General features: G+C 26.6%; 4 protein-coding genes across 4 annotated transcripts in view; 3 read left to right on the top strand and 1 right to left on the bottom strand.

Moving 5' to 3' along the window:
• The first annotated feature begins 1,817 nt into the window (after positions 1 to 1,817).
• LOC126903195 (ras association domain-containing protein 10-like) lies at positions 1,818 to 14,659 on the top strand. The gene is made up of 2 exons (XM_050681252.1): positions 1,818 to 2,043; positions 11,991 to 14,659. The coding sequence occupies exon 2, from the start codon at positions 11,994 to 11,996 to the stop codon at positions 12,966 to 12,968; it is 975 nt and encodes a 324-aa protein (XP_050537209.1). The 5' UTR covers positions 1,818 to 2,043; positions 11,991 to 11,993; the 3' UTR covers positions 12,969 to 14,659.
• On the bottom strand, positions 13,679 to 17,477 carry LOC126903203 (proteasome subunit alpha type-1). The gene is made up of 5 exons (XM_050681262.1): positions 17,322 to 17,477; positions 16,223 to 16,473; positions 15,625 to 15,784; positions 14,089 to 14,298; positions 13,679 to 14,020 (listed from the first exon to the last, which is right to left on the bottom strand). Exons 1-5 carry the CDS (start codon positions 17,322 to 17,324, stop codon positions 13,811 to 13,813), a joined length of 834 nt encoding a protein of 277 aa, XP_050537219.1. The 5' UTR covers positions 17,325 to 17,477; the 3' UTR covers positions 13,679 to 13,810.
• An 89-nt stretch (positions 17,478 to 17,566) lies between these two features.
• On the top strand, positions 17,567 to 19,822 carry LOC126903197 (TAR DNA-binding protein 43-like). The gene is made up of 5 exons (XM_050681253.1): positions 17,567 to 17,973; positions 18,095 to 18,252; positions 18,311 to 18,448; positions 18,803 to 19,060; positions 19,306 to 19,822. Exons 1-5 carry the CDS (start codon positions 17,727 to 17,729, stop codon positions 19,465 to 19,467), a joined length of 963 nt encoding a protein of 320 aa, XP_050537210.1. The 5' UTR covers positions 17,567 to 17,726; the 3' UTR covers positions 19,468 to 19,822.
• A 2,687-nt stretch (positions 19,823 to 22,509) lies between these two features.
• The window catches only part of LOC126903210 (ubiquitin-conjugating enzyme E2 G1), a 6,241-nt gene continuing 3,807 nt past the window's right edge, over positions 22,510 to 24,943 (top strand). The window contains exons 1-3 of the mRNA XM_050681281.1: positions 22,510 to 22,773; positions 23,092 to 23,194; positions 23,999 to 24,096. Coding sequence (XP_050537238.1) covers positions 22,728 to 22,773; positions 23,092 to 23,194; positions 23,999 to 24,096 — 247 coding nt within the window. The 5' untranslated portion in view covers positions 22,510 to 22,727. The remainder of the gene's footprint in view (positions 22,774 to 23,091; positions 23,195 to 23,998; positions 24,097 to 24,943) is intronic.

Genomic DNA, 24,943 nt, shown 5'->3' with positions numbered 1-24,943 from the left:
ACGACTTAAATAATATGCTATAAAAGAATCATCAGTCCGAAAAAACAAGTATATATGACTGTTAAAAACTTAAGAGAATACTCGACAACATAAACTAGGTCGTTATACTTAAACAATAAACACTAACCTTTAGCAGACTGCTGTTTTAATTCAAACGTAAATTTACGTACATTGAACATATTTCTCTATTTACAAATATAAACTTTTAAGTCGAGGAACCTATGAAATGTGTAAGTAATTTATAGTTATATTATAAAAGAAAATCACGTTACACAAGTAACAACCAAATAATATAGTGGAGTTAATCAATACTTTACGATACATCGTATGCGGTGCGCGCACAATGAGTTTTATAATATATTAGTTGATTAAAAGTATGTTGTAGTATTATATTTGTACAGTAATTGAAGAGAAAAAGAGAAGGCAAAGTAGGTGGATATAAACGTTTGAGTGACCGCCGCGCTATGACCACCCAAGTTTTTGGGATTACATCCGCCCCTGGCACAGTTGATATTATCGACATTTATAGGGTTTTTAGCGGAATGGGAATCGTGATGTGTTGATCGACGAGTATTGTTCTAAGTTTTTAAACTCTCATGGAATAATTGTCGCTATTGTTTTCTTTCGAGTACCGGCTATACAAGTAGGTGCCCATCATGCTGCCAAACTAAGTAAAACAAATCTGATTACTTTAATTTGGTGATTCTTCAACCATAAATATTTTTGTACATTTTTCTCGTATACATGACACCTAAATTACAAGAAGTTCACTACATTTAGACCCGCTAAATGTTATTAAATTGTATCACTTTTAATGAGTAGGTTTATTTGTATTTTTTTCTGTAGTTATTCGTTACAAAATGCGGGAAAAACAAAATTTTGAAATCGCCAATTCGGATAAAATTAGATGTGTATAATTAAGATAATTCGATGGTTGTGAAGGCGATTATACTTTTTTCGTAACCGTTAACGAGATCGCGTGATGTTTTATCGGTCCTAACTGGAGTCGACCCCGGGCCACTTAGACGTGACCAGCAAGGAATACATTATGGTAAATGAGACAGCTAACGATTTTATTTCTTACTTTACCGACGCGACGATGCGAAAATAGCCAAACGGACTCATGAAAGGTGTCGATACAATAGAAGTATATTGTTTAATGAATAAAAGGAAATCACACGCGTTTTGAAATAATTTTATCGCTAAAACTGCAATAGATATATTCCGTTAAATTTACTTTACGATAGAACGTTATTTAACGTTCAGTGCTTACATTTTATTAATTAAAGAAAGACCCATACATACCGTATGGTCTAGTCAGATACATCAAATAAGTTACCTTAAAAAGAACTGAAGGCGTTGTACTAATAACACTTAAAGTTCACGTATTGGTCTTAATTTAAAGCATTTTTAAACGTTCAATAAATTTGGAATTTTTTAAACAACATATTGTACAAACAAAACCAACGTGGTAAAGCAGTGTGCGATAATGTTGAGTGATAAATTCTGTACATTGACTTCATAAGTATAATTCGAAGTAATTTAAGGTTATTTATTTCTATACGTTAAATAGATTGATCAAATTATATTTTACGTGATAAATTTTAAATAAGAATAAAAATATTTTAGTTACTTATGAACGATAGGCCTACGATACATACATTAAGTATTGTCCAGAGAATCCTGTGTTTTTGACCGTGGCCGCCTTAGGAAATTGGGTCTCACAAAGTGACGTAATTCTGACGTATGTATTTGTAATTATATGATAGTGGGAGTAAATGAGGTATCGTGTACGCACCAATGTAGTACTACGAGTGTAGTGTGCACATGGGACGAGAGTATGGTTAGGAGTTCAGGTTTTTTTATTCGTCGTTGCTTTTTGAATGAGACTTATTCAGTGTGTAAACCGCAGTCGACGTCTAACAACCGACTATCGCCTTAGGTACGAGTGTGCGCGACTTGTTAAACGTGGTAAATACAATAAAACGATTGATCAAATATCGTGAGTTTCTAGTGGAAAATGATTATACAAATTAATTCCGAGTAAGTACCTGTGATGTGGAATATTTTAATTTATTTTCTGTTCCACCGTTGAAGTCTCTCGCGTTTTTCTAATATACAGTATATATTATATACATACAGTTTACATGTATAATTATAGTATAGGCCAAATAAAAAACAAAATTCGACCGTTGACCTATAGAACTAATAGCAAAAAACAAAGAAATTCTTTTTCGTAGACAAATAATAACGTTATAAAATTATTCAATCTTAGCCTTAACTAACAAAGTTATCGAACAAAATAAAACATTTTTCATTAATTTTTTTTTTTTTACAAAAGTTAACAGGCTTTATGCATAATTTTAATCCAATTTTATTTCAAGTTTAATGATTACCCACGAACTTGAAAACATGAATTAATTTCTGGACAAACTTCATAACTATCGAACAATCAATTAAAGAATTAGAAAACTGAGTAATAAATGAACATAAAAACATATACGTTGTATTATTTCCAAACATTCGTGAGTTTGGTTTATTTTCTTTATGAGCCGAACGTATTGTCAGCGACTTACAATGAGATTGAAGTGTTTGCCAAGAAAAATAATAATTATATTTTTTTCTATTTTTACAAGATACAAACGTCGTACAGTGAACTAATAACCATTTCGTTCAATCTCATTATGTAATTTATCGGTATAGGGCTTGAACACCGTGTATTATAAATTATAACCCAACTAATTTATTAACAATCGTTAACAAGTACCAATTACACTTTAATAGACCAGTAGCTACACCAGTTGTCATACATACATTCCGTGATTCGTTACAAAGTTCTATCATACAATGTGTTACGTTACACGCATTAGTTTAATTTCACTTGTTGGTCAAAACCGGTAAACATTTTATACTTTAATATGTTTTTAAATCATCTTTCTTGTTAAATGTGGCACCTACGACACCCATTGAACGAATACTAGGAGCTCAAATTGATATTTTACTTTGACCTTGCACGATGAATAGAAAACGGGTCGTGTATAATTTTTCATAGTGACGAAGGACGAGCCGGTCGTCATTATGATTAGGATTGAACACAATAGTGTTTGGTGTAAAAATTCTACAACATATTCCCATAACGGTCATTGGGAAAGAACATATTATTAAGTATACAATCAGATAAAAAGTATAGAATCAAAGGTCTCAAGGATATGGACGATTTATTGACAAGGCGTACAATTCTATAGATATTAATATCAAAAAGTGTTCATAGAAATCATATTGGCAACTAAGATATTATTATTGACCAAATTACGTTTCGCGAAAACATTGTTATTTTGAACTGGAGCCAGGTTTATAGAAAGTGCACGAATTCGACTTGAATTTTATGACCGGCAAAATTCAATTAAACAAACTAATTAATAAAATAAAAAAGAACCGATTTATTTTCTTTACTCGCCGTTACTTTTTAAGTGACACCATTACACGTGGGAATAATAACACTCTTATTTCGTATTAAATTATTATTTTAATTATGACAGTTTATATGATTTGTGTAGTAAAAAATTTGTATGAAAAATTGAGTATTCCATACACAGAAAATAACGCGAAAATCTTTTCTATTAAATGATCTTTTTTAATGCTTCATTGTTATTATTTCTCATGCATATCACTGTGTAATATATTTTTGAAAGTTAGATTTAAGATAACCTTTAGATGACACATTTAAGCCATAAAAGATAATCACCAAACAGACTAGATTAAATGAAATAAGGCTAATATTCAGAGTTGTAGTCTGAAATATGAATAATTATGAAAGAAATTCACTAGTCTTACATAAAATTGACTTAACAAGTTAAATATTACTCGATTATGACATAAAATCCAGAACAAATTTTTAAGATAAATACCAGTGAATTAAAATCCCAAGACAATATTAATTTCCTGGAGTATATTAACTCCAGGAAATTAATAATTAAAACGAATATAATTTTATATAAATGTATTAATATAAATTAATACATTTTAGTAGTGATTTTTATTAATATATAATTATAAAAGTATCTATTAAATATTAAAAGAATTTTTAAATTATTTAAATTTTAATAATTTTTTTCAATTTTTACTTTTTATTTAACTGAATATCTACAACTTTTTATTAATATACAATACAATTCTTGCGTGTAATAGAAGATAATAGAAACGCAAACCGTTTATAACACGTTACGAAACTTCATAAATAGAAATTAAAATACACCTGAATAAATCTATTAAAGGAGATGGCAATTTTATAAAAAAATCTGTAAATAAAATGAGTAATAATAACAAATTGACAAACTAGTTCTAAAATTACCATTCTGAATCGATATGGTGATTATTCAACTTTTATTTACTCACTAGGATGTACTTGAAAAAATCTATTAAAAGTTTTGATTGTTGACTGTTGGCAGAATTACATTTTAAGTGTGCAAATATACAAATGTCTGTATATTTCTCTGTTCATTTTTTATTGTAGTACTTACTATATTTACAATCTATTTATACTTTTCTCCTATACTAACGTTACGCGATTTACAACTCTAATTGTGTAATAAAAAGCTTAAGTATTAAAATGCAAGTAACACATCACCTATAGTGACGTTAGTTGAACCACATAGTTATTTTTCACAAATTGTACACAAAAAACATAAATCAATTTATTCTAAAGAAATCTAATCTCACATAATTCCATCTACATTTTAAAAAATGAGATAGTCGAAAAACGGTAAACCACATCAAGTGAATGAAAACGGCATAGAAAATAATTCATTTTGACTATCATTTAGTATTAAAAAAACAACTTTTAAGCAAATAGCACGCTTCTACTTTCCATGTTCAAAAGGAGTCACTTTGATAACATGAAACGCAAATGGTGCATGCATTATCATGGCCAAAACTTCTTGTTGTGGCCCACTTAGAACTAAGTAACATCTGGACGGAAACTTCTGTTACTCTTAAAAAAATAAATTGAAAAATTATTGATCAATTTGCTCTTCAACTTTTGCAAAAAAAAAAAAACGAACTCTAGTATTTTTCAATTGCTAATGTTTAAATTTGCGTGTATAAATCGATCAGATCTAATTTTTAAACTCGAGAACCAAAACTCTGTAGATAAAATGTTTATCGACTGTTAAACGATTGAACACAGCGTATTAACAAATTATATCAAACTTATATAGTTCAATTGTCAGTTAAGTGCGTATTTGTGAATTTACCATAAAACAAGTATCTATTTAACGTGAATAATTGCGCCATGGCTACTCTAAAGAAAATAATTCATTCAACGGTTAATATCCCATGCAAAAGCAGGTGTATTTCATATCTAACTTATGTATTTCACAACAGCGGTACACCTGTAGAAACGTACCTAAGACAGCTTGCTCTACACAAACCGTTTCAAAAACGATAATAATTAGCTGTCATTGTTTCCGCTCCCTCGAAGTGCATCACAAGAACTCCATAGAGTTCTACGGTAGTCGAATTTACACCATTATACAACACATTCGTTTCGACATATGAATACCGTCAAAGAACAAAACACAAGATATCTTTCCAGTCGAGTGAACTCCCCTTGTGTCGGTTTGGTCTAAAAAAACTTCCAAAAATAACAATAGAAGTCGGTCAAAGCTTTTTCTAAAATCAAAAATAGCTTTTTTTAATTTAAGTAATAATGACTAAAATCAATTCCTTTTTCAAAAACCTACAGTGCCTCTACATTTATTTTAATACTCGGAAGGCAGTGGATATTTTACACAACTCCTTCCGTTCATTCACTTATTTCTGTAGCGGAACACATGATGGAATTGCCACACGAATTCAAAATGCGGCGACGAACCGTGACGATGATGTGCAGATCATAATAATAATATAATGAGATTGTACATAATATACGAATAACGTCTACGTGATAAAAATAGTGAATAAACAGAAAAATTACTGTGTGACAAAATGAAAGACGAATATGACCACAAGATAACTTCACAAGAAATGTGACGACATATTAAACAAATGTTATGATTACATTTTTTTTAATCGTCCTAAAATACCTTTGAATAATGAATTAAATTTTCAAAAACAAAGTAAATTGCCAAAATAATAATTAAATAAGACAAGCCCAAACATTTCTATGGAAGAACAGTTCCTTCAAAATATATCATAACTTTATCATTGATGAAATAATGGAGTTGATCAAAAATGTATTGCTAAATCTCACCAGATGTATTTTCATTAATTAATTATAATGAAAAAGTAAGTATGTCAAATATCAGATATTTTATCAAATATATTAGATGAAAACGTATCATATAAATTCATAGATTTTCTTCAATTAGTATGACATTTTAGTAAAGCACGCGATACTGTAAGACAAAAGTTTTATCTTCTACAATAAGATTTACTAAATGTAATTAAAATAGTCTTAATTGCACCTTTTTAGATCGAAAGAGCAATGCATGTAAGTAATAAACTATGATATGTAACTAACGTTGCATTAATTTTTTTTTGGTAACGTTGTCTGGTGTAATAAAATTGATGATGGAAGTTCACGGGAATATTTCCAGTGCGGATCACAAGATTATTTCTAAAAAGCAGACTAATGTGATATAACTTATTGAGTTGTAAATGTAAATTTCAATTCCGTTTTGACCAACTATAAGCAATGTAATTAATAACACTTCAGCAATTATAAAATTTAGTGAGCCGTAAAAGTCGCATGTTCTTGTAGTCTGTTTTACAATCTTATACTCTTATCATATTAATGTTTTTATGAGTCGCGATGACAATTATGTAAAAAGCAGTAAAAACATATTATTACGTGGTGATCCGTCGTGAGTAATAAATTTATTTTCCAAGAAATACACAGAATCGCCGTCGTGGAAAGAGTACGCTAAAAAGTAGAATGTTGTCGACGAATCGTTTTTGGCGACGCTTCGTTCAATTGTTTTCAGAATATTTACCATAACAATTCTAGGAAATTTTGAGTTGCTCTTCATTGTGCGATGTCGGAGAGTTTCATGTAAATTGGTGAAAGCTAAATACCTTAACACTATTGCAAATGGCATACCTATTATTGGCAAATTCTTCAATATTAAATTAAAACATTGTTCCCCAATGATTCATCTGAAAGTCGAGCGTATGCATGTAAATGTCCTACTTAAATTATGTTGTATCCAAACACGATGATCCGTCAATGCTTCGACTGTGATTAACTTGTTCACTTATAAAAGGAATTTTGTATTACGTGTTGACAATGGCCAATGCGTCATAAAACATTGAACACGTTTATTGTATAGGCGCTAGATGAGTAGGCAGGTACGACGTTGTTTCATTTGTAATCATATACTAAAACTGTTATAGACCTGAACAAACGTTTTCATAGGAAGTACTATTAAAATAACTATGTAATCAATAAAATACACGTAGATGTGTTTCTTATATCCATTAGATTACCGTTTATATGGCAAAATGATGAAAATTATAAAGTTCATAGAAAAAATTTTTGTAATCACTATTTCTTTATTGAAACTTATCGGAGAGATTATTAAAAAGATCGTTAAACATTTAATAATAATTTTAATTGGTAAATTATACATATCAAGCCCTCTACTACACATATTGGCCAATTAGATTTGAATTTAATTAAAATATTATTTGATCGTGTTGTCCATTAAATACTTGTAACGGACACAAATATAAATTATTTAGATAATTTATTTTTTATTAATGTATCAATTAAAAATATTAGGGTTATAAAATTAAATTATCGTATAATATAACATGGCACTAAAATAGATATGCCTAATTTAAAATTCGTACTTAACTAGAAGAAAAGTATTTATTTATAAAATTCTATGAATAGTATGTAGTAAACTAACACTTGCTAATTAAGATCTCTACTTTCTAAATGCTAGTGTAGTTTGGCCGCCTCCCCTGCAAGTGTAAAATCTCCATTACATTGGACAAAAATATTATGGCGAAAACACCTCCCTAATATTTTATTCTAGCTAAACTTATTTTATACGCCAAATAAGCTCTTTTATAGTATTTCCATAAAACATTTACAAAACTGGTTTCTATTATGAGAACACGTCCGGACTTAGATAAAAGACATTTATAGATCCATTTTTCACAATAATTTCTAATTGAAAATATATTGGTACATGTCGTGATTAAAGCATTCAAATATGAACATTTAAAATACTTCTTAGTTAATGAATTATTACAACGCGTTGCCACGAATTAATTTGTTACAATGAAATAAAAGTAGTAGAGGTTATTTATTTATTTATTTCCTTGTTAAAACTTACTGGATTCTTACCTCATTAATGAAGTAGGAGTACGCTTTATTTTTCATTTTATTTCAGATCATTACTCGTTAAATAGATATTTAATCTCTCTATTAATAATTAATGTATATTTTTTAATAATTGATCTTGATTAAAAAAATAAGAATTGTTTATATTACAAATTATAAATAATAGAAAAAAGTGCGCACCTACACCAGGTTATACTATGTAATAATACATTTAATTTGTCTTATAATTTTAATTCTTAGCTTATAATAATTTTACGAGTTCCTTTAGTTAGTCTTTTAGAAACTACTTTCGAAATAACGAGATTGAATTTTTTAAACGATGTCTACGCATTTTACTCTCGTTATTATTTTTATTATATTACAAATGATACCAATCCAACACCTACTCTAGATTACTTATGTTACAAATATTATAACAAAAAAATTATTTTGATTCGTTAATAAAATAACTACATTGTAAATGGATTCAAATAAGAGATTTTATCAAACAACCAATTATAAAATCTATATTAATAAATTATTTTTGCCTAAATCTTATTAAAGTACAGTTAACTATAATAACAAAATTAACTTTGAATTTATATTTAAATTTAGTACATTTTAATAACTATACATACATTGTTGCATATCATACATAGTATAAAACAATAAAATTTTATTCGTTAATATAAAATTAATAATGCTATTAGAATAAAATAAATTGAAACTGTAAAACTTATAATTAAAAATAACATGAAATATTTAAACCAATATTTAAAATATGATTTAAATTAGTAAGACAAACATTTTGAAAGATTACTATATTACTAATATAAATAGTGATCATAACCAATTAATTATTATATACAGAGTGTTCAGTAAATAAGGAAACGAATTTCTATTGTACTCATTGTTTGTAACAATTTAACTGTTTCCTAACTTACTGAACACTCTGTATATTAGTATTTAAATATTGTTTTAATTTGATGATGAAATTATAGATCAAAAACATAACAAAGCCGTATTAATTTTATATTATACTTAAGTACTGTTTCTAAAGTATGATCAATATTCAGATCGACGTTAGGTATGAGAAATAATAGAAACGGTGAGAACAGGTATAATATTATAATTTTGTATACAAATGTGTTAGCTGATGGGCACGGCGCCGTCGAATCGAAAAAGGGCAAGAGTGATAAATTACAAAAATAAAATAACAAACCCCCATCACTAAAGGATTATACAATAAATCTTTTATTCTTTCCGTTTCCCATTCGAATGTTTGGGACAAAGATATGAATTGTGTGTCTACCACTACTTATAATGATGAAGGAAGAGTCATGACAACAAAATAATATTATGTATGGATATTGTTCGATTTAATGAACCATGGAAATTTACTTTTTCAAAGTAAAATAGATTTTAATATAAGACCAATATTAAATAATTTTAATAATAATAGTTTTTACTCAACAATAAAAATAAAACCTGTTGATGTTATTAATTGAAGATTAGGATATTAGATTTATTTTGACGAATGAAACAATTGTGTTGAAGTTACATTTTAATTTTATCTAGAAATGATAGTAAACATTTTCCCAATGTATTACTTTTAACAAAACTTTAATACGGCTTTGATAAGATCTCATCGATGAACATGAACACTTTGGACAGCAGTATAATATGTAATATTATAATATTAACGGTGTTTCTATAAGAACACTCAAGTAAAAAATTTACATTCGTCACAGCAGTCGTGAGAACTAACCGTTAAGGTCACATGCTGAAAAATTTAAATACACAATTACCACGTAGTTACGAATAATTACCAACCATTATTATTGTTTTTAATTATGTCATCAGTGTTCTAGTAATAGAAAGATAAGGACAATTAGTAGAGTTCTATGGACTGAACACGAGGTGTCTATCACATTAAAATCTCTTAGTGTTCATTACGTTTTGTAATTTAAGCGAGGCTAATTAACTCAATGGCGAAATATACTGGGAATAATGATGTTAATAATAATAAGGTAGATCCTAAAAAATCTAGAATTCTCAAAAAAGTTGTAAACATTAAAATAAATATCTAGGGGGGATTAGCCCTATCGCTTCACTCAAATTCGTCACTGCATTAACATAATTAAAAATTATAAATCATTAGTTTTAGAATTCATAATATTTTAGTTTTATAAAAAATTACGATTTTTATTTAATTGTTACGTAAATACAAAACAAAAAATTATGAAAAATAGTTATTTCATATAGTGGTGTATTTAAAGGAGCCATTAGGGTCATGAACCGATATTGGCCACAATAAAATTAATTTCAATGTTATCCAAAATGTTGTAATAGACAAAAATAAGAGAATTTTACTACTTTCCTTCCCCCCCCCCTTAAGAAATAACTATAGATTAGGTTGGGTTGGCCAGAGTCAGATTAAGAACTATATGAGCCCCGAACTGGTACTCTAGGATCGTCTCAGTTTTAAAAAAATATCATGCTCTTAAAAAGTGACGAACAAAAAAATAATAGTCGTTTTTGTTTAAAATATAATTTAGCAGTAAAACTCAAAACGAACTCCTTAAGACTATGGGCACTCACCTGTAGCCCCTCCTTAAACCGACCCTATGGACAGCCAAGCAAATAACACTTTAGACTCGATAAAATTATATAATTCTGTTTGAATGCTGATATGTAGAATTTGCATATCATATCATAAAAAAATAATTACAAGTATAATAATTTAATCAATCCTAACCAAAATTATCTTACTAAAATGAGTTAATTACTCTATATGTTTAATTGATAAATTTTATTATGCCAAACATGATTTTTTAAAAGAAACTATATCCATAGGCACAAATTAGGGGTTTAGGCTCCTTCAACTTAAAAATTAGCCTATCCGAAATTTCAGAAAAACTACATATGGTGAAGTGGAGTAATTGTAAATGAATTCTTTTTAGATAATTGCGCAATTTTTTATTTCAAACATACATTTCATATGATAGCAACACATATAAATACCAGAACTTTTCAAGCTAAAATAATATCTACCAAATATTTTAAGAAACACAATGAATTTATTATTACACCATTCGTTCACATTTACCCCGACTTATATAATTATATGAAAATAAAATTTAGAGAAGGGAGTTAAATATAGTACAATTTTATATTCTTAAACGTGCAACTAATGAGTTTGGTTACTCGGTTATTAAACAATAAATAAGCGATGATCGTTACACGGGTGTGAATAACTAGAACCACTTATACAAGACTTCGTAATTAGTGGGCACTTTTGTAATATATTATAATCCATAATAATTAAAACGTTGTAACTTTTAGTGTAAATTTAATTAAACCTAAGCGAGTATAGTACTCAAGTAATATAATTAACAGTAACGATTACTTACCAAATTTTTGTATAATACATACTCAGTAATACAAAACCGTTATTTCAGAATTATTATACTATTTACGTTAAAATTTATACAGCTATAATTACATATAATGACATTCATGTCATCTATTTTTTTATTTATATATACTCTGTAAAAAAATTGAAGAGCCTTATCCTCTTCTATAGAAGAATATATATTATATCTTCTATATTTAAAATGAATGAGTACACGTATTAATAATAATTGATATTTATTTTTAGGAGATGACAAGCGAGAGAATACCTATATGGCTGTATGACAAAAAACTATGGATAAATTATGCCGATCGACGAACAACATGTGCTGACATAATTACCAATTTAACCGGACATGATAGCAAATATGTAGTAACAGTGGAAGAAGGTAGTATTCATCCAGGAGAAATGATAATTGCTGAACCTGGAGCAAAAATATTAAAAATTTGGCAAAGTTTAGGACTCAATCAAAAATTATGTCTCCAAAAAGTCGGCGGCAGCAGATTTGCATCGGATGACACATCTGAGCTTAGCTATGCACAGAGAAAAAAACGAAGGGAAGTTGTTAAATATGCTTCAAGAACAGTCCATCCTAAACGATTAAGTAATACCCAAGCAGCAGAAGAACTATTGAAAATTATTTTAGAACAAAGCGACACAATTAGAACTCAATTGAAAAAATTACAAGATCGAGACAAAAAAATTGAAAAAATTGAAACCGACACACATAAAACTAGGTCAAATGTACTGGGAACAAATTATTTATTAGAAGCATACATGGGCGATGATAAAGAAGAAAAGGATAGTGGCATAGCAGAAGGGGCTGCCAGTATTGAAAATGATGAAGCAGATTTTTTGGAAGCTATCACTTATTTAGAGCAAATCGTCAAGATTAATAAAAAGCTGTGTGAACACGAAGAAAGATTAATAAGATTATTTGTAAATATTGAAAGATGTCGGGATAAAGAACAATTATTAAATGAACTACAACGAGTTGATACTCAGATAAAAGAAGCTGAACAAATGTTCTATGAAAATTCTGAGCTATTAAATAACAGTGATATTAATTTACGAAATAGACTAGGTTATATTGAACAGTTACAGTATGAAGCAGCTATTGTAGACAGTGAAAATGAATACTTAATGAGTTTCATTGAAAATAATAACAGACAACAAAGTAAAATTGAAAATCATTCATACCGTACACTTGATACTCTGGTTTAATCTGAATACATATGAATAATAAATCTGTATATAATTAAATTATAGTCACTTTTTATTGTTGATTAATAGTTACTGTTGAAAATATATTAATAATTTAAAACAATTGACATGACATTGAGTTGTTCAAGTTTTAATACATATTTTTAAACAAGAAATTGAATTCTTAATAATAGAAATTTCTGAGGTAGCCTTGAAAGTATAAAATGTCAATCTCAAAAGCTAAATAATATGATAAAAAATCTTTTTTTTAGATGACTGTAGGATATAATATGTACATTAACAATATAAATTGATCTATACTTTCTTCAACTTAACTCATCAACATAAATACATTTTTTTAATAGTAATTATGGGGTATATTAAAAATATTTTTGGTTTTCAATTATTGATATTAACAAAATAAAACAATGTATGCTTTTAAACTTGATAAAAATACTATGAATTATTTAACTATGACTTATCATGTTCCTAAGTCCGTTTTTAATTTGTTATTACCAATTTTTATTAATAAAATAAAAAATATATTTTCTATCATACATAGTCAATATAAAATATATATCCACACCAAACATTATGTTTTATGTAATTAAGTATTCATTTTATAATAATTAAAAAATAATTTCTTAATTTAGAAAAACAGTACAAAAACTTTGATAGTATGAACAAATACTGTGAATGATCGAAAGAATATAATTAATATTACAAGAAAATAATAAAGTGAAGTTTACAATGTATTTGTGTATATTGTTTATAATTTCTTTATCCAAACAAATTTTTTTGTGAAAAATAATATTTTCAATAAGTTATTTTAAAAGCCATATGATATTTTATAAAATATTTCTTCACTCAGTTTCCATAGCAACAGCAGGTATCGGATCCTGAGGTCCTTCAGGTCCATCTTGAGGTGGCTGAGGTCCACTTCCAGTTGATTCAGCTGAAGGAGCAGGTGCTCTTCTTTCTTCCCCTTCAATTAGAGATAACTTAGTTTGTGTTTTTTCTTCATCATAAATTTCAAATTGTTGACCTTTACCAACGACAGCAATAGAAACATTCTATTTGAAACATAAACATTGATAAATTAGTTGTTTACAAGAAAAATAAGGATTAAAAACTTAATTACCTTTGAATTTAAATTAATATCATTAGGTAATGTATCTCTCAAAGCTCTCATTCCATGTTTTAGTAATTCTTCCAGAGAGCATTCTTTAAATGCATCTAAATTCCTTTCTAAATATGTACGAGCACTCTGTGATCGTGATCCAATAGCCATAGCTTTACAATCAGTGTAGTTTGCAGATGGACAAGTTTGAAAAATATGAGGACCATTATCCTGTTAAAATAAAAATAAAAATCATAAATTACAAAAAAAAAATCATCTTTTAAAAAATTAATTACAAAATAGAAAAAAACAGTCAAAATGAATAATAAAAATGAAAAAAAAAAATAGAAATTATTTAACAGTGCACTAACATTAAAACATACATAGTATTAAAATATTTGTAACTCAATAAGTACTTATCCTAAAATTTGTTATCAACTCTACAACATTTTTGTAAGAAAAGCTAAAAAATGGCTATTTTTAAGTTTCAAAAAAATAATAAAAAAATATGTTTTAAATGTAATTCAAAACTAGAAAAATTATTTAAAAAAAAAAGATCCAGCACAGTGGGGTCGTGGCATAGTTGGGTCTAGTATAGATGATATCTGGCAGTGATTAAGATCACTATCATAAAAAGCGCTTCAATGCAAATCTGTAGAAAGTGTTTAATTTAAAAAAAAAAATTTGTTAAAATAGCGTATTTTTGAATACGGTAGCCATTTGCGCATAAAAGATAGGTTGTCGGGACAAATTTTTTTTTTTCATTTTGTAGTACATAAAATAAGCTTTAATTTGATATATGTTTAAAGGACGCAGTATTTCCGGAACATTTTCAAAAATTAAGTTGAAAAAGTTAATTTTTATAAAAAAGTTTCTATTTTAAATCCCCCCAATGAGCAGGTTAAGTGATAGATTTTCAAAAAAATGATATTAAATGAAAGGTAAATATCTAAGGTTTTAGTATAAAAAAAAATTATGTTGATTTGTTGATTTTTGAAAAAGTTATGGAAGTTTTAAGAAAAAAAAGTGAAAAAAATGACAAAATTTACAGATTTTTAAATTTGTAATTTTTTTGGAGATTTCCCCCATTTTCGGGTAACGAGGGAATTTTTTTCAAATTTAAAAAGTAATGTCTCCAACTAGATACGATTTGTGATCTTTTGACGTATTTTTGAAAGAAATTTGTCCAGTGAGAGCTGAGAAAAAGTGGTAACAGACATAAAAAAACATATCAAAGTAAAATTAATACCTTCTCAGCTTCGAATCGAAGCTAAAAAAGTAATGCAAAATTTATTAGAGATGTCAAAACCTGGTGGGACAACCTATATTTATATAAAATATTAACTTACAACATTTGGCCAGAAAGACAAGACTCCTTGGTCATCTTTAGAGGTGACTTTATGTTTGGTAATGTATTAACACTTTGGTGATAACACTTAGGTGGGTAAACCGAATGAAGACAATTCGGTATGAGGTGCGCACAATGGACCAACAGGTCTGAATACATGGGCATTATGTCCACCTCGATAATAACTAAAACTAAAATTAAAAACTTACATCATAGCCTGCAACTAATAGACCAACACCATAAGGTCGTTTATCGTATCTTTGAGTACATAATTGCATTCTGTTTCCAACTTTTGTCATCAATCTAGACACTGGTAAATTGTCACCATGAGCAAACTTGTGTGAAGCACATTCAGATCTCATGAATTTGCTTAAACAATATAACATAATTTAATAATAATAATATTTATAAACATATAGTTATGAATGTATTAACCCTTTTATGATATGATATATTATTATTAATGTTTTCAAATGTATTTATATCTTTAGTTTTAAACAGATGTTTTGCTCTAATAACTGAGTTCATTCTCAAGGCTATAGTGGTGTTCTGTGTTTATAGAAATGTTACCATCCTTGATTATTGAGATTAAATAAAACACTAAGCAAACATTTTTTTAATTTTACAAACCCAAACCAAACAAAAACATGTTAAAAATTTTCTATTATCTAGACTTATGAAATAGTTTATAGCCCCATAAACAAAATTTTTTAACCACAATTTTTTTTAGTTGACTTTAAACAATAATTAATTCTTTATAGTTATTATCAAAATATTTTAAACTAAAATTTTTCTTTTTAAACTAACCTTAGAATTCGAGCATCAGCCAATAGACCAGAAAAAGAAAAGCCTAGGTGATCATCAACAGGTATTATTTTTTTCTGGTAAGCAGATAGTTCATTTGGTGCTCTTTTCAAAGCAATAATAGCAGCATGTGTTTTATTTTTTAAAGCAACTACGGCTGATCCTAATTTCACAGCTTCCATAGCATATTCTACTTGATGTAATCTACCCTGAGGACTCCAAACGGTAACATCACTATCATATTGATTGCGAAACTATAAATAAAAATTGTTTTTTTTTTTAATTATTTAGCATAATAGTAACCTAAAATTTTGATTAACACATATTTGTTTAAAATTAAACATTAAAAATTATTTAAGAAACCTTTATTTATTGCTCAATTAATAACATATATCTCAATGAAAAATTATCGAAATTTTTTACTATTACTCTATAATTAATTCCATCTTCTCTAACACAAGCTACTTTTCAGTTTAAAGTCATTAATTGTAAGTTATAAAAAATATATAAGGGTAAATTATCAATTGAAGAAAATTGAAGGCACTGGTTCAGTGCTCGTATTTACATATTGTATCTCCACCAATGACCTTTTTATTTTTCCCAAAAGGTCTTAAACTCTATTTTAATGCCACCCTTTTAACCCCGCTACTCCTAGTAATAGTACTGCACTGGTATAATTTACCAAATACTTCGACTATATTTAAAAATTTACTTTTCTAGATAATTTTATTCAGTAGAAACATATTGCATTTGTGCATTGTACATAATAAGTTATATTTATACTATCAGTGAGTAAAACTGTGTTTATGTTTAAAAATGTAAAATTAGATAAACATTTCAAAAATTATCATTTATACATTAAAACAATAACTACTAATATTTATAAGTATTAATTTAATATTTAATATTAATTAAATAATATTTAATTCGAAAATAAACATAAAAATAGATAAAAATTTCTTATAATCGCAAATAAAATTATCCTAAATGAATACTATTATAATTTTAATAAATTAAAAATAATTAATAATTTTCCACATACAAAAAGCTATGAATCTCTTAAAATTATATGAAACATATATATTACTAGTCAGCTACTTACCATTATAAACAATAAAATTATAAGCTAGTAAATAAGATCAAGTTTATTGTTATGAAATTTAATTAAAAAGACAACTTTAAAAGAATATATATTTTATATTAAAGTGACTTGTTATTTTACCTACAATATAATACCGATATTAGAATTTAACTTGTTTTTTTAAGGTTAAAACTGATACAGTGCTGAAAACCTTAAATATTATCAATTCTTAATCCCATTTTAAAAGAACATTTGATAAAACTGATATTATTTATATATCGAGTATTACTTACATAAATATAAATGAACAAAATTTGAATTGTTTATTATGGTGTCATGTTAATAATTAAAATGTTACTACAGTAGTATATTAATTAACTATTTTTAAAATCCTTAATTGAGATTTATTTCTTCAATATAAGTACAATGGAAAATGTAGAAAAATACATACCAGTCTGTGAATGTGAAGGAGAAGATTTTATGGAGATTCCACTAGAGAGTGATGGCACATTGTCTACAGCCACTCTAAGTGCTTACTTTCCTGGAGTCACTGGTCTTAAATTTCGGTTAGATTCGTATTCTCCTTATAGAGCATTGAGACTGTTTGATGGAAAATTTCATGCTCCTGAGGGTAGCTGGACTGGACATAAGTTTTACTGTGTTCATCCAAAAGGTAGGTAAATATATGTTCTTCATTAAAAGAAATTATGTTTTGGATTTATACTTTTTCTAATAAATTAAATATATATGACTTAAATTTAAAATATGATAAATACACTATTTTTACTTTTTAGGAGATAAAAGAAAACTTGAAGAGACTGATACTAAGCCTTCTAAAGGCTTCCATAATATTAATTGTACTGATTTAATAGTTTTGGGTTTACCTTATCAACTCTCAGAAACTCAAATGAGAGAGTATTTTGGACAGTTTGGAAAACTTGTAATGGTCCAGGTAAATTATTATAAATTTCTTGAAATTTAATGTATATATTTTATTTAATTATTTGTAGATAAAACGTGATACATCAGGAAATTCTAAAGGATTTGGTTTTATTCGATATGAAGACTACAGCTCACAAGCTAAAGCACTTGGTCAACGTCATTATGTCAATAACAGATGGGTTGAAGTAAAAATACCAGCATCTAAAGTAAATTAAATAATTAAATATTCCATAAGTCAATAAGTAGTAAATTTTAGTTCATTACAAATGTATTTATTTAAACATTTAAAATATAATTTAACTCATGATCTATCTATAATCAAAAAAATCCGTTTCTAAAGAGTTACTGAAATTATTAATAAATAAAATTACAAGGTAAGGAACTAATTTTTTACTAATAATTTGACTTTAGTTTAATTAAACAAATATTTTATAAATTTATTTATACATTCACATTTTTTTATAAATGTTAATTTTCTAATTAATCATAACATACAATTTGCCTCTTTAAAGATTTTGTCGAAATGTTGAATATAATTATTTGGATTTGTTGGTTATTAGGAAGGCTTCTATTCTAAGGTTCCTCACAAGATATTTGTTGGTCGTCTCACTGAAGATATTAGTGAACCTGATTTAAGCAAATACTTTTCTCAATATGGAGAAATTACAGATGTATTTATACCAAAACCATTTAGAGCTTTTGGTTTTGTGACATTTAATGATGCTTCTGTTGCTCAAAGTCTCTGTGATGAAGATCACATTGTTAAAGGAGTGTCTCTTCATATATCTGAAGCTAACCCAAAATCTGACCAAAATAGAGTATGTTTAGTTACTTAGGTTTATATATAATATGGAAGTAATATGTTCATAGGTGTAAATTTATGAAAACATTTTGGGTGTTAAATTAATTTTTACCTTCGCTTTAATTTCTTTTTTTTGTAAAATACATATAACACTATTAATTTTGGAATTGTAATGGCAACATTTTTGGATAGTCTAAGCTTACTAAGTTCCCCCTGGATTTAATTCTATGATTATGTTAACATTAACATTTAATTTTACAGGATAAACAAGCAAACAATCAACAACAGTACATGGGTAACATATTGACAAATGGTATGTTAGCAGCTGCTCTTAATCAAGCTGCTTATCAACCTTCATCAATTCACTATCAAAGTCATCGATCATATGGAAAATTACATGACTGGAAGCGTCGTAGCACATAATATTTAGACAAATGTTTATTATTTAACATGTATTGTGATGAAAATGATCAATTTGGCATACATTTTGAATGCCCCTTCTCTTATCCTTTTTTCACTAGTCATTCTATTTTGCTGATTCTCATTTTTTTCATACTCAAAATGTTATGCTAAACTATTCCACTACCTTATTCATTTCAAAATAATTGAAGTATTATGCAAAGTATTATGTATAATATATGTTATTATGCAACATATTATAATTTATGACTGTTGTTTTTTATAAGTGTCATTACTGTACATACTGTGTATTTAAAAGTTGGAAATTCTTTGGTTTAAATAAATAATCAATACCAATATAGTATATATGAAATTAATATTATTTTTGATTATCAACATAAAATTTGTATGCATTTTATAAATTTATATGTAATGAGCCAAAAAAATGTATGATACTTTTAACATTTTCATTTTTTTATCTTGAGTAATCATAGATTTTTACTAACATACTTATTTATGTTAGAAAAAAGTATCACATAAGAGAGAAAAGAAAGAGTTTAGTCGAATGTCTAGAATTAAAACTTAAATCTTAATTATATGCAATATTCAAACATATAAATACAGCTTACTCGAACACATGGGTAAAATATTCCAAAAAACTAAAAAAAAAACTGTAAATTACTTTTTATAAATGTTGAAAAATAATCGTTTTTCTAATACAGAGTTGTAAAAATACTATTGAGCCTATTTAGGTAATAAATTGTAACATTCTTTGACTTTTTATATATCTGTAACTATTTTTCAAAATCTAATATGTTAATTTTAGAGATTTTCCAGGAGCCAAAAATATTTATCTTATCAATAAAATAGGCATACTATTTTTCTGTGAAATGATAGATAACTATTATTTCGAACATTAATGTTCAGTGTCTAAAAAGGAGCTGGTTCTCTCTCAATTTTTATTTATTTTTTTTTTAATTGAACGTTTTTATGTTGACATTTATTTAAATATTCTTTGCCTTATTCCCAATTACTTAGGGTCGGCCATCCTTATCCTAAACTTCTACTTGACATAATCTCACACATCATCTACGCTTACATCAGCTGTCCTCGTATCACATTCAATAGCATCTCTCCATCTCTTTTTAGGTCTTCCTGTTTATTTAAGTATTTCAATTTTTTATTTATGAATAATTATACATTAACATAAAAAATTCAAATTTAGGCGAATTTACACTTCCACAGTAAAAATAGGAAATCAAACTTTTGTTAGCGTAATTGTGTTTTGTTCAATGGTAGATTTTCTTAAAAAGAGTTTTCACGACCGCCGCCAAATGAAAAATATTTTGTCTTCACTATGTAATAAAATGTTTTATTTCTGGAGGACGTATTCCTTCGTTTTCATATGCATAAATATAAGGGGAAATATTATTATATCAATATTCGATGGTGCAAAATAATAGAACCTTTAGTCATACACTCGGTGCTGAATTTTCCAGTAAAAAAACAGGGGTGGATTATACTGCACATTATATAAGATCTGGAGAAGTAGCTTGAGATAAGTATCATCTCCTATCGATAATACTGCTACCAAAAAGGTGATGAACAAAAAGACAGAAACTTATATTTTATATAAGTAGTTTGAATTTATATAATTTTTATGTTTTCGATAAACAGCTATATATTTTTATTTTATATCATTCAAATTATAAGTTAAAAAAAAACGACTATATTTGTACGCTTTAATATGTAGTGACAACTAAAATAAAATTATTAAGGACTAAATATATTTTTCCTCGTCCGAAAAATATTTTCATATTATGGTATTAATCATCATTTACATTTTGAAAGCTAGCTCTCTAACAATCTCCTTAAAATTTCACATATGCTTAACACATCATTTTTTAGATTAAAAATAATATTTATACAAAAAGGCAATAATTAATTCGGTGTTATACAGCGACACGATGGTTAAATCTTATTAATAGGGATTAAGCAGTGGCATTTTCACAAAAAAACCTTTTATTTGAAGTTATGCGCTGATTTATTAACATATAATCATCAATAGTATCGATGAATATATCCAATAAGTATTACTTTTCTATAGTATATGTTAATTAAAAAAAAAATAGCGGATATACGCCATGTATCTACAAAACACCACTAAAAAAAAGAATATTTAACAATAATAAATAATTAAAATATTCAAAAATAGCGAATTTAATGGAAATAATTAACTCAAGTTAAGTAGAAATAATGTCGATAAAAATTTGTTTAACATAGTTTAAAAAAAGTTTATTAAATTCTTTTGACCCATAATAATTACTGAATTAAGTGAATTGGCGCCACTGAATAAAAAATTACAATTAATAAATTTTTATATAAATGTATATTTTATTAGTAGGTCCTAATGGGGTATAATTCTTATAAAAAAAAAACATCAATAACTAAGATTTCAAAAACCATTATTTTGAAGAATACAAGTTATTCATAATGAATTATGTTATTATTTTTATTAGAAAAATTCTATATTGAGTTTGCAAAAAATAAAATCTAGGTCGCACTATTATTTTTAGTTAACTAATATTCTCTAACTCTAACATACTATTAAAATTTATCAATTAACATGTATTTCTTCCTAATGTATACTAAATATTCACCATCTAATATTTTTTTTAATATTAGATGGTAAATGGTGTAGTACAACTCACATTAGATGTAGGAGGCCAATGTCCTTGTTAATACAATAATTTAATAAGTGATGATGATTCATAAGATATTTTTTCATTAAAACACAGTATTGAATAATATTTGAATTGAAGTGAATTTAAAGAAATTATAATAATAAAGGGATAGATTTAAAAAAAACTATAGGCCTTTAACTGTGAAGTATAATAAACGTAACGCAATATATTTTTACAATCCGTTCTTTTAAAACCGGCTTTTTTTATTCGTATTAAAGCAAGTAGTTGTAGACTAAGAAAACGTTGTTACCTGTTACGTACGTACCATATGGTCACACTGGTATCCATGACACTGGCGCTTGCTCACAATGACCCGTTTCGATAATTTATTTCCAATAAGCCGCACTGTCGTAAGCCGTGTGCTGTCTGTTAGATTTTTCAACAAAATATAGTTCTATCACTTAATATTTTTAATAGTTCTTGTTTTTATGTAACACAATAAATTTGTATAGCCTAGAAATCTTAAGAAATAATCGATTGTAAATTTCTGTTGTTTTATATTACAATTTATCACTAATATTGTGCACAAAATCAGTTTTAATGTCAGAACTACAGTCTGCGCTATTATTAAAAAAACAACTGACTGGTAAGTACTTTTTTAAATATTTAATATACCCATTTTAATTACTTATTTACCTATATTTAAACAATGTCTATCATGATATTGCACATGTTATACTTCTTGCATTAGAAACATAGTTTTTTGGACTGTCATGTGCTAACCATTTGCTTCAGTATCTCTGATAATTTTATATTTTTAAAGTATACCTTATATCTAATATCGTACACGTGTTTTGTTGTATAAATACTTTTATATGGACACCTCAATTTTTAAAATATTTTTATGTTTCAATAAATAGTTATATAACATGAAAGCTGTGTTAAAACTAACTTCTTTGTTTAGAACTACACAAGAACCCAGTTGAAGGGTTTTCAGCTGGTCTTATAGATGACAATGATATATATAAATGGGAAGTTCTTATCATTGGACCTCCAGATACTTTGTAGTAAGTCTTAATTTTAAATACCTTGTTAATTTTTATTTGTAAATCATCTCGTTAGTAAGTCTCTAAAAGTTACTGTATGATTTTACAGCATACAAATGATTATTAATGATAACAAAAATGTTGGCTAATTTCTTACTAATAAAATCAGTTTATCACTTAAAAATATTTTTCATTTTGCATCTTGATTGTTTATATTAATAATTATCTATGATTAAAAAAACTGAATCCAATAGGTCTTTAAAATTATTTTTTTATATTATATACAAATAATATTTTCTTATAAATTGTTATATTATATATAATTATATTTACCAAACACATATAACCCTTAAAATTTTTTTGTAATTAAATATTAAATAAAATTCATTAAGCTAATTGAGGTAGTATTATTTTTATAGTTATTTTTTAAGATATTTAAATGTATTTTTTTTTTGTGTATAATATCAATATTTAAAATCTTCTTTCCATGATATAAATGTTTCCTTGTATTTTTTAATTCACATTGTTAATAATTATATCTGTATAAAAAATATCTTTATATTTTTACTAGAGTTCATTGAACTTAATATTCATGGTCATGAATCAACAATTGTTTTTCTAAACATATTTTGAATAAATAGGAAATCTTTAATGTATTAAAATCCTTATAATTTGTATACAATCCTTTGTGCTAATTAAATTCCAATACTTTAATAATTTATTATAGCAGAATATCTATCAAAAACTTACTCAGCTAAATTTAATCATTTTTACTTGACTTAGCAGATTATGTGGGAAACATAAATTTTTTATTTTGTTTTACAGTGAAGGAGGATTTTTTAAAGCTCATTTAAATTTTCCAAAAGAATATCCATTAAGGCCACCTAAAATGAAATTTGTGACTGAAATATGGCATCCTAATAGTAAGTAAATTATTAATTAAAGATCTAACTATTATATTTGAGAAATCAATTCATTTTTCATTATTACTATTTTTATACTAAATCAGACACAATAAAAATTATGTTATATTCAATATGAAAAACAGTAAAGCATATTTAAAGAAATGTGAGAGAATGTCTATTAATCCTTAAGTAAATAATTTTTTTTTTATTCAGGAAGTCCTGTTTGAAAACAAATATTTTTAAAATAATTCATGATAAATTAAAAAAATATTTTAACCAATCTATTTCAAATATTAAAATTGATAGACAAATAAAAATAAACAAAAAATACTTTGAAAATTAATTTTTTTAAGATTTGAAAGTAGTCATTTTATAGATAAGTTTTAAAGAAAAATTTTGATACCAAAAACTCTTATTTTAATTCTGTAGCTACGTTTATACAGCATTTTGAAGTTTATTGAATTTTTATTTTATTTTACAATTTTCTAATGGTATCAAATGTTAGTCCATATTATGTAAAATACATAGGTAAACACTTATTCCGTTATTTACTAGTAACAAAACGTGATTTCTTTTCTATGAAAATTATTAACATTCGAATAAGCATTTGTAATTTGACTTGAAAAAACAAGTAGTAGTATAATTAAGATAATTTAAAAAAAAGATCCAGCACAGTGGGGTGGCGTTACAGTGGGGTCGTGACATAGTTGGGTCCAGTATAGATGATATCTGGCAGTGATTAAAATCACTATCATAAAAAACGCTTTGGTACAAATCTGTAGAAAGTGTTTAATTAAAAAAAAAAAATTTGTTAAAATAGCATATTTTTGAATACGGTAGCCATTTGCGCATAGAAGATAGGTCG

Source organism: Daktulosphaira vitifoliae, unplaced genomic scaffold (assembly GCF_025091365.1).
Source record: "Daktulosphaira vitifoliae isolate Bord-2020 unplaced genomic scaffold, ASM2509136v1 Scaffold_3, whole genome shotgun sequence".
Classification (NCBI taxonomy): Eukaryota; Metazoa; Arthropoda; class Insecta; order Hemiptera; family Phylloxeridae; genus Daktulosphaira; species Daktulosphaira vitifoliae.
Note: the sequence above shows the minus strand (reverse complement) of the source record. Positions and strands in the feature narration are given on the sequence as shown.